Raw genomic sequence first — 13,571 nt, 5'->3', positions numbered from 1 at the left:
CCTGCTCTAGGGAAGGTTTCCTCAAAGTGACAGCTGTGCTCAGGCAGGAGAGGGCTTCCCCAGGGAAGTTGTTACAATTTGGCTCTGGTGCCCTACAGTGTAACAACTCCGCTAGGCTAGGAGGTTTCCCCAGAGATAACGTTACAGCCCGCTACACTCTGCTCCTGTCTCTGCTTCCCCAGTGAAGTTGTAACAACTCTGCTCTGTCTCTGCTCCAGCAAAAGAAGGTCTTCACCCTAACCTCATTCAAGAGATTTCTTGGGAGGGAAGAACCAGGAGAGTGGCTGCCTCTACCGGGGTAGAAGAAGAGCAGCAACAAACTGAACAGGTGCAGGGCTTATATAGGGCTTCTTAGGGGTGGCGTTTTCCCAGGGAGAAGAGGAATTGGTTAGATTTCCCTGCTCAGGGATCGGTTGGTTTAGTTGATCAGGGGCAGAGGTGGCTGATTTCAGGGCCAAACTATGTTTCTCTCACTGGCATTATTTAGCTTTTTGGCTCTAGTTTTGGGGCCAGGGCATATTTCTCTCACTGACTCTGATTCTAAGGCCAAAGTGCATTCTTTGGCTCTGGTTTCAGACTCGTGGTGTATTTCTTTGGTACTGGGTTTGGGACTACAGTATTTCTCTCACTGGCTTGGGTCTCAGAGCCAGGGTGGGTTCTTTCACTGGCTCTGGTTTCAGAGCCAGGGTATGTGTGTGTGTTTTGGTTGGCCCTTTTCCCCTACAAGAATCAACTCCATTGCCTGGTCTACAAGAGCTAATTCCAGGACAGACACCAAAGCTACAGAGAAACCCTGTCTCGAAAAAAAAAAAAAAATCAACTCCACAAAACTGTTCTCTGATCTCCACGTGTGTGCACACTTGTACTCCCACATATGCATCACACACACATTTTTCTAAAAGAAAAAAAAATTAATTTGTGATGTTGCAAACTACCAAACCTGTGGCAAATTGTTATAACAGCTCATGGAAATGAATACAGGCAAATAGGGTTTCGGCCTATTTCCAAACTGTTGCTGACTTCCCCTAGATTAGAAAGAGTGATGTAAGAAGACAGGAGCCACAGCTGAGCATGATGGTGCATCCCTGTAATCCCAGCACATGGGAAGCAGAGCCAGGAGGATCGCTGCAAATTTGAGTCTAGCCTGGTCTACAGAGTAAGCTTCAGGCTAGCCAGAGCTACATACCGAGGCCCTGTCTCTAAAAGCAAAACAACAAAAAGGTGGAAGTCACAATTACTTTATGATTCAGCCTCATACACCACACCACTTTTTCTGTCTTATCTAATTGGTTCAGTTCATTCCTAGTCAACATGGGAAGAGACCACATAACGTGTAAGGTTGAGAACCTCCTATCAATACCTAGTAGCCACAAATAACCACAAAATAGCAATAACAATTAAATAATAATAAGTCAAAACAATAAGAAGTGATATTGGACCAGGCGGTAGTGGCACATGCCTTTAATCCCAGCACTCAGAAAGCAAAGGTAGGTGCATCTCTGTGAGTTTGAGGCCAGCCTGGTCTATAGAGTGAGTTCCAGGACAGCCAGGGCTACACAGAGAAACCTTGTCTCAATAGAAAAGAAAAAGTCATGTTGGTGGCACACATCTGTATTTCCAGTGCTTAGAGGACTGAGTCAGGAGGATTGTAAACTTTGGACCAGCCTGAGTTCTGAGTTATATAGTACGATCCTGTTTGAACAAGATAAATACACACATACACACACACACACACACACACATATGTATATAAGTGGAAAGTACTATGTAAAGATGTGTTGTATTTGTTTAACTATGTAAAGATGTATTGTTTTGTTTATGTTACATTTTTTTAAGTAGATAAAGATGTATTGATGTTTTACCTTGTCTGCCTAAGGCACTCAATTGGTCTGATAAAAACCAATATCCAGGGGCTGGAGAGATGGCTCAGTGGTTAAGAGCATTGCCTGCTCTTCCAAAGGTCCTGAGTTCAATTCCCGACAACCACATGGTGGCTCACAACCATCTGTAATGAGGTCTGGTGCCCTCTTCTGGCCTGCAGACATACATGTAGATAGAATATTGTATACATAACAAATAAATAAACAGATATTAAAAAAACCAATATCCAAATAGAAGAAGTTTAGGTGGGGTTGGTGGGCAGAGAGAAAAGGGAGCCAACCAGCTGGGGCCCAGCAAGCTAGAGGCCATCCAGCCCGGCACAGAGGAAGTAGGAAAGCGTGATGGACAGCAGTTAGATAAGGTAATTGAGACTCAGCGCAGCATAAAGACGAATAGAAATGGGTTAATTCAAGCTAAAAAAAAAAAAAGCTAGCTAGAAACAAGCCTAAAACTAAAGCCAAGCATTCATAAGCGCGCATGCGCAGATTTTCAGTTTTTTTTCTTATCTTTATTTAATGTACATTGGTGTTTTGCCTGCATGTGTACCTGTGTGAAGACACTGGGACTCCTGGAGCTGGAGTTACAGACCGCTGTGAGCTGCCATGTGGGTGCTGGGAAGTGAACCCGGGTCCTCAGGGAGAACAGCCAGTGTGTTTAACCACTGAGCCATCACTTCAACCCTGCGTGTGCAGTTTTTGAACATTTATTGTATGTACAAATTTACACACTCATGGTGTGCTACACACATGACGGTCACAGATCAATTTGCAGGAGTCTGTTTTTTCCTTCCACCGTGTGGGTTCTGGGTGTTGAGCTCAGGTCGTCAGGTAAGGACCACCTCCCTGGCTCTTCTCTTAGCTTTTGCCTGTTAGGATTTAGGAAGAGAATCTTGACTGGTAGTGTGCTGTGGAATTATCTTTCTGCGCACTGTGAGGATGTGTCACTTGGACTGGTTTAATAAAAAGATAAACGGCCAATAGCTAGGCAAGATTTTCAGGGCAGAGAGAATGCTGGGAAGAAGAAGGCAGAGTTGCCAGCTGGACTCGGAAGAAAAATTATATGTAGGATGAGGTAACAAGCCACAAACCATGTGGCAACACACAGATTAATAGAAATGGGTTAAGTGTATAAGATCTACTTCAAACAAGCCTAACAGCCGGGTGGTGGTGGTGGCACACACCTTTAATCCCAGCATTTGGGAGGCAGAGGCAGGCGGATCTCTGTGAGTTCGAGGCTAGCCTGGTCTAAGAGCTAGTTCCAGAACAGGCTTTGACAGGCCTCAAAGCTACAGAGAAACCCTGTCTCGAAAAACAAAACAAAACAAAACAAAACAAAAAGCCTAACCTATTGACCAAACTTTTTGAATTAATACTAAGTCTCTGTGTCATTATTGGGGAGCCAATGGCCCCAACAAAAATGTTCATCTACAGTAGTTCTGGCCCATGTTGTTACAATCAGATAATCAATCAGATAATGGCTACAGCTGGACTGGTTGGAGGTTGAAGCCGCAGAGATAGCCTACAATCAATTGATCTCTCTCCCCCCCCTTCCCCGTGTGTGTGTGTGTGTGTGTGTGTGTGTGTGTGTGTGTGTGTGTTAATGTAGACTCGGGCTATCCATGCCTTCTGTCTATACAGATCGTTTGGACTTTGCACGGCAGAGCAGCCTGAGGACCAGGACAGCCACTTTTCCAACACCCCGCAGAGCTTTCTGTATTCCTGCTCTTGTGCAGTTTCTTCCTGCACTGAATAAGCCTGAACTCAAACAACAAACAGATGCAAGGCTAGAGTCACTGGATTCTTCCCGCTTGTCAACATCTGGAAGTCTCACAGGCTATCAAGAGCAACACATCTGGTACTGAAGCCCATATTTTACCCGCTCACCTCTCCTCTGGGCTTTCCTATGTTTGTTTTGTTTGAGACAGGTATCTCTGCATAGCTCTGGCTGTCCTGGAACTCACTTTGTAGACCTCCTGGCCTCAGATTCCCAGAGATTCACCTGCTTCTGCCTCCCGAGTGCTGGGATTAAAGCTGTGTACCACCGTGCCTGGCTGATTGTCATTTTAAGTCAGTTCAACTTATCATCAGCAGTAACCTTGTTAGACTTGTCCCCACTCCAAGATCTGCTCACCGCATAACAGAGTGATCCTTTTTTAAAAAAAGGTGTATAGACGTGTGTGTGTGTGTGTGTGTGTGTTGGCAGACCCTTTGGTAGCATGCATGTATGACACTCTAGCTTCCATCCCTAGGGCTGTAAAAGCAGAAATGGTTGGTCACTCTCTGCTATTGCATGCCATTTCAATAGCTCCTAGAATAAAATCCAACATTCTGTTCCTTTACTTAACAAATGTGTGTTGCGGTTATTACTTTAACTGTGTAAAGGTATGTTACTTTTGTTTATGCTGTATTTATTTAATTATGTAAATGTGTGTGGCATTTGTTTTACCTTGCCTACCTAAGGCACCTGATTGGTCTAATAAAGTGCTGAACAACCAATAGCTAGGCAGAGAAAGGATAGGCGGGGCTGGCAGGCAGAGAGAATACATAGGAAAAATTTAGGCTCAAAAGAGGAAGAATGAGAGAAGGAAGAGTAGAGAATGAGGGAGACACCAGTCAGACATAGAGACAGCAGGAAAGAAGGAAGGAAGGAAGGAAGGAAGGAAGGAAGGAAGGAAGGAAGGAGGGAGGGAGGGAAGGAAGGAAGAAAAAGTAAAAAGGCCCAAAGTAAAAGGTAGATAAAGAGAAGCAGGTTAAGTTAAAAGAGCTAGCAAAAAGGAGCCTAAGCTGGGCCAAGCACTCAAAACTAATACTATGCCTCCATGTCATGGTTTGGGAGTTGGTTGGTGGCCCAAAAGAAAAAGCCTGGTACAGATGTCCGTTAAGAGGAAGAGCAGCAGTGAGCACCGGTAAAGCTGGCTACTCTGGAAGCAGAAGCAGAAATACAAGTTCACAATCAACCTTGGCTGCCTAGCAAATTGAGACTTTTCTGGGCAATTTAGCAAGATTCTGCTTCCAACTAGACCTGAAAAAGACTGGGAGTGAGCTCAGTGGCAGAGGGTGGAAGCCATGGCCAGGCTCTGGGTTCAATTTACTAGTACTGAAAAGAAAAAAGAAAATAAAAACATTTAAAAGGGGGAGAGGTTTGGGGCCCATAGTTATGCTAGTGTTAGTCTAGCAACTGAGGGCCCTAGGTTTAAAGTGTGCGTGTGTGTGTGTGTGTGTGTGAAAGAGAGAGAGGGAAAGAGAGAGAGACAGAGAATTGGATTACTAGATTAGGAGTGTGGAACTAAACAATATACAACACATATTTTTGTTGTTTTGACTTTACGTGTATGGGTGTTTTGTTTGCATGTGTACCTGTGCACCATGTGTATACAGTGACCTCAGAGGCCAAAAGAGGGTGCCAGATCCCCTAGAACTGAAGAGATAGATTTTTTAAAAAGACTTATTTATTTAGTGTGTCTACAGTGTTCTGCCTGCATGTATGCTTGCACACCAGAAGAAGGCAACAGATTTCATTACACTCATTATCGATGGTTGTGAGCCACCCTGTGGGTGCTGGGAGTGAATTCAGGACCTCTGGAAGGGCAGCCAGGGCTCTTAACCTCTGAACCATCTCTCCAGTTCCAAAATAGATGGTTGTTAATTGACATTTGGGTGATGGGGTTCCAATCAGGGTCTCTTAACTGTTAAGCCACCTCTCCAGTCCTGTCAAACAAATATTTTACATGTTGTCTTCTTATATTGTTGAAAAAGGGATTAGCAATTGATAAACTTGGGGGCTGGAGGTGAAGATCAATAGTAGAACTCTTGCCTAGTATGTATGAGCTCCTGGGTTTGATTCACTATACTTCTCACATTTACATGTATGAACATGTATGTGTCTTTATATATATATATATATTATATGTTATACATACCCCTCAGTATATGGCCATATATAATCTCCACAGTGTACGTGTTATTGGTGAGAATATTACAGACAAGAAATGGGTGCTAGCTGAACAGTGGTGGCCCTTGCCTTTAATCCAAACACTTGGGAGACAGAGGCAAGCAGATCACTGTGAATTCAAGGCCAACCTGGTCTACAGGGCGAGTTCCCAGGACATCCAGGGTTACACAGAGAAATCCTGTTTCAAAAAAAGAAAAAAGAAAACCAAACAAAAGACAAACCCTAAAACTAAAAGAAAACCAAAGAAATGGGCGATAATGATCCAGGCAAGAGAAAGCAGAGTGAGGGAGATGGAAGCGACCGGTATTTTAATTAGGATGGACAGTGTGTTTTTAATTAGGATGGACAATGTGAGCTTCATCCATTTGAGTGAAACCCCGGGGGAGATGAGGAAACATGTTATGTGGATATCTAGGGTAAGGGTGCTCCATGCAGAGAGAACAGCCAGTGAGAGGTGGAATAAACCCAATATGTTTGGCGAACCACTGAGAGGCCACGGGTGTGACAGACATAGAACGAATGCGGGAGGTGAGAACAGAGAAGAGAGAGACGAATCTTTTAATCTTTCTGTGTCCCAATTCTAGCTTCTGTAATAGGAAGACGATAACAGTACCCTCCTGATAGAAGTTACAGCACTTGGAAGAGTGCCTAACCACATCTAAGCTACCTATGCGCCGGCAGCTTTATGAACAGGAGCTAAGGACGTGTGCCCCACCTAGATAGCCGGCAGCTGCAACCAGTCCCTGCGAAGCCTTAGCTTAGAGTCGGGTTAAATGAGGTGAAGCGGTCGCCAGACGCCTCCGCCTACTGGCTGCTGCAGTCGCCGCCTGGGGTGGCTCCAGTCCACGCTGCAGCCACGTGACCCACAAGTCCAGGAACCCAATAGGCACTCCGAGTCTTTGCTTGTGATGAAGGCTGTCACCCTTCTCTCTTCCTTCTTCCACGTGCTAAAGTTATGCCTGCCAGCCAGAGCTAAATGGCCTCCTGGCTTTGCACCAGGATGTTGCCAGAAAGTTGTAAAAAAAAAAAAGGGGGGGGTAGGATTGGAGTGAGGAAGCAAGTCTGGAAAGTGTTTCTGTAGACTTTCCTTATTTCCTCAGTCAGGTCATCCATCACGCTGTGAGGGATTCCACCCCTAAAGTGGGACTTTTTTTTTTCCTTCTTTTTTTTTTTTCTTCTTCTTCCGAGACAGGGTTTCTCCGTGAAACAGTCCTGGCTGTCCTAGAACTCACCACTGTGTAGACCAGGCTGGCCTCAAACTCAGAGATCCGCCGGCCTCTGCTGGGATTAATGGTGTGTGCCACCACCGCCCGGCATAGCAGGACATTTTCAAAGGAAACCCCTGCTTTATTTAACACTCTATCTTTAAATATTACACAACCAACACACACACTCAGAAAATCTCCCCTGAGACAAATGGAAAAATCTGAAAATAAAACCAGGACTACTGTAACTCTTGGGGGGAAAAAAATCTCCCCATCCTCTTTCTACTAAGTTGTCTTCTCCATTCTTTTTGCCATCTGGTTCATTTCCCATCAGCACAGCTAGGGGGTTCTAAAGAGGTGGGGATAATTAAAACTCTTAGGGAACCCACGTGTGGTGGCACTTGTCAGGAAACTGAGGTCGAGGTAGGAAGGATCAGTTTCCCAGGCTTGAGGCAGGAGGATAGAGAGTCCCAGGCCAGTCTGTCCACAATAGTGAGACTCACCATTTGAGATTGGTCTTAAAGCAAAACAAAATCATTGGGTGGTTCCTAACTCCCAGCTGTTGGCCACCCCCACCTCCCGGATTCCATATTTCTCCAGTCATACCCTCACATCATCAGGCTGTTCTTTATCTGGTCCCAGTATCTTGGTCATGTTCTCTCGCAACCTCCTGTGAAGCCACTAGCATACCCATCACACCCTAACTGTTTTCTTCCTCAGAGTCGAGGGCAATTTATTTGAAACACCCTACCTCCCTTGTGAGACAGAAAAGTCACCCACTCATGTTAACTTGCAGGCAGGTAGAAATAGTAACGCTCGTGGGAATTCCACACCTAGCACTGTTCTAGGCAGCTTGGATATATAAACTCATATAACCTATAGAGTTCCTCATTTTGCCAATAACAAAACTAGAGCACTGAGAAACTAGCTAACTTTCCTCAGGTGTTAAGGGAGCTGAGGGGAATTTGAACCAGGCAGACCATGAGTGAGTTAGCAGCTTGAAGGATGGGACCTTAGAGAAACAGGTCGGATCTATTCTGTACACATCTGAGGGTTTTTCCTGCTCTCTAGCACTTTGGTCCCAGGGAGCTCATTTTATAGAACAGAAGGTAGAGTCGATGATAGGTCACTGGTAACTTCGGGACCACCGGAGGGAGCTAAACTACTTATCTGCAGGGGTGGGGGGAGGGATAGCCTGGTGGGCAGGAGCCCACGCTAGTCCTAGTAGCCAAACTACAACTCCCAGGAGGCACTGGGCACACACAGCCCGCGCGATGTTACAACGGAGGAGGGCGCAGGCGAGCTCGGCTAGCCGGGCGGGTCGACTGCTTCGGCGGTTCCGCTCGGACCCCGGCCCAGCGTCTGGCCTCGCGGTAAGTGGAGTAACTAGTGCAGAACCCCTCCGGCGGACGCTCGGCAGCACACGTCCTCAGCCTCCACTCTGCGCGGGAATGCGCATGGGCGGGGGCTGGCATCTACCATATGGGGGGACCCTGGCCGGACTAAGTGACCCAGGGGAGGGGGCCTCCGATGGGGAACTCTGGGACTGCAGTTTTGCAGCATGCACCCTGTTCTCCCATACGCTATGCGTGTACGCAGGCGCGTCTTTAAGGGCTCGGGTCCCGTAAAGCCGATTAGGGGCCAGATCCACCCCCTGAATGGGGTGGTCCAGAACCTGAGGGAGCTGAGGAGAGGTTTTTTTTGGCTAGAGTCGACTGGAGATTACTCCACCCGCTTCCCCGAGCGCGCACACACGCCGTCAGGTTAAGTTTCACATAGAAGAGTAGGGCACCCGCAGAGTGTTGTCCAACCTTGGCTCGGCCTGAGTGTCTGGGGACATGGTGGTTGTAAGGGTTGGGCAAGATTGTCTAGGTCTAAGGATACTGGCGTGCACTTGGAGAAATAGTGCAAACCATCTGGATTCGGATCCTTACCACCGACTTCTGCCACTCCAATAGATGGAAGCTGTTGTGCCTGCGCTGAGCAAGTCAGCATCCTCAAAGGACCGACATCCCTGAATTCCGAGAAAAGCCCTACACTTTGCTTCGCTTTGGGGGTCACTGCTGCCTGTCGGGTCCTCAGCCCTGTAGTGACAGCCTAGTTCAACAAAGAAACAGGACAATGATACTGACATTTGTGCTGGGCAGCGGCCCTTGGAGAGGGCCTTCACTTCGGCCCCTCTTGGGGTCCTCACTGTCACTCAGGACTCGCTCAACATCAGCCACCGATACACACCATGTAGAACTGGCCAGGGAACGCTCCAAAACTGTCACCTCCTTTTACAACCAGTCAGCCATTGACGTGGCAGCAGAGAAGGTATGATGTCTGGGTGATTAGCAGAAGGGAAGCTGGGATAAGTCTTAAGGGAAAGGGTTGAGCTAATGTGGGGTTGGTGGGTCTTGAATGTCTGGTGCTGAAAGTCCACTTTCCCTTTTAGCCCTCAGTCCGCCTCACCCCCACCATGATGCTCTATTCTGGCCGCTCACAGGATGGCAGCCACCTTCTGGTAAGGCTCTCTCTTTCCTCTCTGCTCCAGAGACTCTAGCCAGCTGCTTAGGCCCTCCCCTCTTTTTCTTACAGAAAAGTGGCCGCTACTTGCAGCAAGAGTTACCAGTGAGGATTGCTCACCGCATCAAGGGCTTCCGTAGCCTTCCTTTCATCATTGGTTGCAATCCCACCATACTGCACGTGGTAAGGTAGAGGGGACTTTATCAGTATACACACTGCCCAAGAGGCAAATGGGGAGCCCTGGCCTGCTGCTGAAAGGTATCAGGTCCAGATGGGACTAAGCCTCGGGACATCAGATCAGGACCAAGACTACCTAATCAGTGGGAACTGGAAGGATCTGGGGGCTTAGACATGCTAATTGAGTTGGGTGGATCCCATGGGTGACTGTTTTCTACTCAAGTGTCTGTGGCAGCTCTGTGAATTCCCATATTTATTCCATGCAGCATGAGCTATATATCCGGGCCTTCCAGAAGCTGACAGACTTCCCTCCGGTGAGGCTGGGCTGAGTAGGGTGAGGGGCCAAGGTCAGGGTTGGACCACCATGCTTATGACTCTGTGACCTACAGATCAAGGACCAGGCCGATGAGGCCCAGTATTGCCAGCTGGTGCGACAGCTGCTAGATGACCACAAGGATGTGGTCACCCTGTTAGCCGAGGGGCTTCGTGAGAGCCGGAAACACATAGAGGTCAGAGGCAATGGAGAATGGGCCCCTTGAAGTAGGAGGGTTGAGAAGGGACAGAGGTTTCACAGGCCCCTATTTCTAGGATGAAAAGCTGGTCCGGTACTTCCTGGACAAGACTCTGACTTCGAGACTTGGGATCCGCATGCTGGCTACCCATCACCTGGCGCTGCATGAAGACAAGGTGGAGCTGACCCCAAGGCTGACCCGAGAGTGTTAAAGGGGGGTGGGCACGTGAGGGGCTGGGGGCGGGCACGTGAGGGGCTTTGGAGCTGCCCTGGCATTCCTGAGATTGTGGGTGTTTGGCAGTTGAGGTGGGGCGGGGTTTTGCTAGTTTTGACCTTCTTCTTTCCTGCCAGCCTGATTTTGTTGGCATCATCTGCACTCGTCTGTCACCAAAGAAGATTATCGAAAAGTGGGTGGACTTTGCCAGGTAAGGCTAGAATGGTGCAGGGATGGTGCAGGGGGTAGATGTCTCAGGGGCAGCGAAAATGTCTGCCTGAGTCTTTGTATGGTCTAGGGCAAGGTTGTTTTTCTTTTCTCTCTCTCTCTCTCTTTCTTTCTCTCTCTCTCTCTCTCTCTCTTTCTTTCTTTCTTTTTCTTGAGACAGGGTTTCTCTGTGTAGCCTTAGCTGTTCTTGGCTGTCCTGGAATTTGCTCTTTAGACCAGGCTGACCTTGAACTCACAGAGATCTGCCTGCCCCTGCCTCCCAAGTGCTGGAATTAAAGCTGTGCATTACCACTGCCTGGCTTGTTTTGCTTTTTTTAAAAAAATTATTTTATGTGTATAGGTGTTTTGCCTACATGTGTGTCTGTGTGTACCATGCATGTGCAGCACCATAGAGGAAAGAGGAGGATGTTGTCAACCACCGTGTGAGTGCTGGGGAACCAAACCTAGGTCCTCTGCAAGAGAAGAAGCCAATGCTCTTAACCGTTGAACCATCTCTCCAGCCCCCACTAAGCCATTTCTTTTTCTTTCATTGAGATCAAGTCTCACTAGGTAGCTCTGGCTGTCCTGGAACTCTCTTACGTAGACCAGGCTGGCCTCGAACTCAGAGATCCATGTGCAGTTTAGGCAGGGTTCTCAGCAGTGGCACTATTGCCATTTCTTCAAAGATTTAGTTGTTTTCTATGTGTGTGAGTGTTTGTATGTATGTATGTATGTATGTATGTGCATTATGTTTGTGTTTGGTGCCCAGCGGTCTTGCTGGAACTAGAGTTACAGGCAGTTGTGAACTGCCCAACACGGGGGCTAGGATCTTAACTAGAGTCCTCCATAAGAACAGGTGCTCTTGGGGGCTGGAGAGATGGCTCAGTGGTTAAGAGCATTGCCTGGTCTTCCAAAGGTCCTGAGTTCAATTCCTAGCAACCACATGGTGGCTCACAACCATCTGTAATGAGGTCTGGTGCCCTCTTGTGGCCTTCAGGCAAACACACAGAATATTGTATACATAATAAATAAATAAATAAATAAATAAATATTAAAAAAAAAAAAGAACAGGTGCTCTTAACAACCAGTGAACAATCTCTTCAGCCCCATTACTGGCTACTTAAGGTAGTGGAGGACTCTTTTGCATTTTGCACAGGCTGTTTACTGCAACCTTTGGCTTCCATTCACCTGATACCAGAAATGCCCTTTAATGTGATCAGCAAAACTGTATCCATGTGTTGCCCAATGCGCCTTGGGAAGAAGAATTACACGCTGGGAACGACAGCTCCAGGGGTCCCTACTGAAACCTTTATATCCACAGACGCCTGTGTGAGCACAAGTATGGCAATGCCCCTCGAGTCCGCATCAATGGACACGTGGCTGCCCGCTTCCCCTTCATCCCCATGCCTCTGGATTACATCCTGCCTGAGCTGCTCAAGAATGCCATGAGGTAAGCAGGCTGGTTGTGTCGGGTAGGGGAAGACAGAAACTAGGGTGCTACCATCTACTGGTCTTTTTCTCCTGAATAGAGCCACAATGGAGAGTCACCTAGATACTCCATACAATGTTCCTGATGTGGTCATCACCATCGCCAATAATGATATTGATCTCATCATCAGGTTTGCTCAAGTAGAGTTGGGCTGGGGTGGATGAAGATTCTGGGCACTTCGTCTAACTTGCTATGGACCTCAAACTAGAACCTGCCCACCTCTGGGAGTTGGACCCTGTCGGGAAAGACATTGTTTGATCCTGAGATTGCCAGGGCCAGCTGAGGAACCTGAAGTTGGGCAAATGGTGTTTGATGGGAGTAAGAATAAATGTCAAATCCAGAGAAGGAAATCTATGGCCCAGGCAGAGGTGACAGAGATAAATAAAGCCACATCCCACCCTTAGATGGAGCAGAAAGTCAGACTCAGTACTGTCTGCTTAGGGGGCCAATGAGACCTCATCAAACATGACCAAATCCATGTTGTCAACATCCTGCTAGGATTTCAGACCGGGGTGGAGGAATTGCTCACAAAGACCTGGATCGAGTCATGGACTACCACTTCACCACAGCCGAGGCCAGCACCCAGGACCCGCGAATCAGCCCCCTCTTCGGCCACCTGGATATGCACAGTGGCGGCCAGCCAGGACCTATGCATGGGTGAGGACCCATCTGCCCAAGATGGGGGGGGGGAGGGTGGACCAGGACACTCAAACTTCTGAAGCCCCCTATCCTATCCTATCCTATCCTATCCTATCCTATCCACTGCCCCCAGCTTTGGCTTCGGGCTGCCCACGTCCAGGGCCTATGCGGAATATCTCGGTGGCTCCCTGCAGCTGCAGTCTCTGCAGGGCATTGGCACAGATGTCTACCTGCGGCTCCGCCACATTGATGGCCGGGAGGAAAGCTTCAGAATCTGACTGCGGATTTTGGCCTCCTAGCCTGCCACACTCCTAGGACCTTATGGGCCTGGTGGGGGCCCACTAAGCACCACACACTGCTGCTCTATGGAACTTAGGGCCTCAGACAGGTGGGCTTACATGGAGCTGGGCACCACTCCTCCTCAGCAGGGCTCACTGCTTCCTACCTCCACGTCTTGGAGGGGAGGAAGCAGGAACCCTTGAGGCCTCTGATACCAGCTCTGCTGTTCTCACTCTTGAGAAATCCTTATTTGACCTGCTGTTTATTAAAGTTTGCATTTTGAATGCCCTCTTGGGCCCCAAATGTTGGGAGGGCAGGTGAGCTTTTGTTTCTGACCCTTTTGGGTTCCCTGGGCCCTGAGAATTAACCTGGTCATGTCCCAGCCTCTCACTAGCCTGGCACCCTGGCAGGAGGACTGGCCCCAAGGCTCTTGCCTATTTGACTTGGCAGGAGTGGGGGTGACTTTGGCAGCTTCTGCTCATTGGACAACTCTTTCTGGGTCCCAGATGA

General features: G+C 48.1%; 1 protein-coding gene across 1 annotated transcript; it reads left to right on the top strand.

Annotated features, from left to right (window-relative positions):
- The first annotated feature begins 8,313 nt into the window (after nucleotides 1-8,313).
- Bckdk (branched chain keto acid dehydrogenase kinase) lies at nucleotides 8,314-13,364 on the top strand. Its single transcript, XM_087908401.1, has 12 exons — nucleotides 8,314-8,410; nucleotides 8,996-9,353; nucleotides 9,475-9,543; nucleotides 9,618-9,728; nucleotides 9,989-10,036; nucleotides 10,112-10,231; nucleotides 10,311-10,409; nucleotides 10,585-10,658; nucleotides 11,976-12,104; nucleotides 12,184-12,273; nucleotides 12,642-12,800; nucleotides 12,916-13,364. Exons 2-12 carry the CDS (start codon nucleotides 9,159-9,161, stop codon nucleotides 13,058-13,060), a joined length of 1,239 nt encoding a protein of 412 aa, XP_087764527.1. The 5' UTR covers nucleotides 8,314-8,410; nucleotides 8,996-9,158; the 3' UTR covers nucleotides 13,061-13,364.
- The last annotated feature ends 207 nt before the right edge of the window (nucleotides 13,365-13,571 follow it).

Source organism: Myodes glareolus, chromosome 7 (genome assembly GCF_982192425.1).
Source record: "Myodes glareolus chromosome 7, mMyoGla1.1, whole genome shotgun sequence".
In the NCBI taxonomy this organism is placed as follows: domain Eukaryota; kingdom Metazoa; phylum Chordata; class Mammalia; order Rodentia; family Cricetidae; genus Myodes; species Myodes glareolus.
This window is presented reverse-complemented; position numbering and strand designations above follow the sequence as displayed.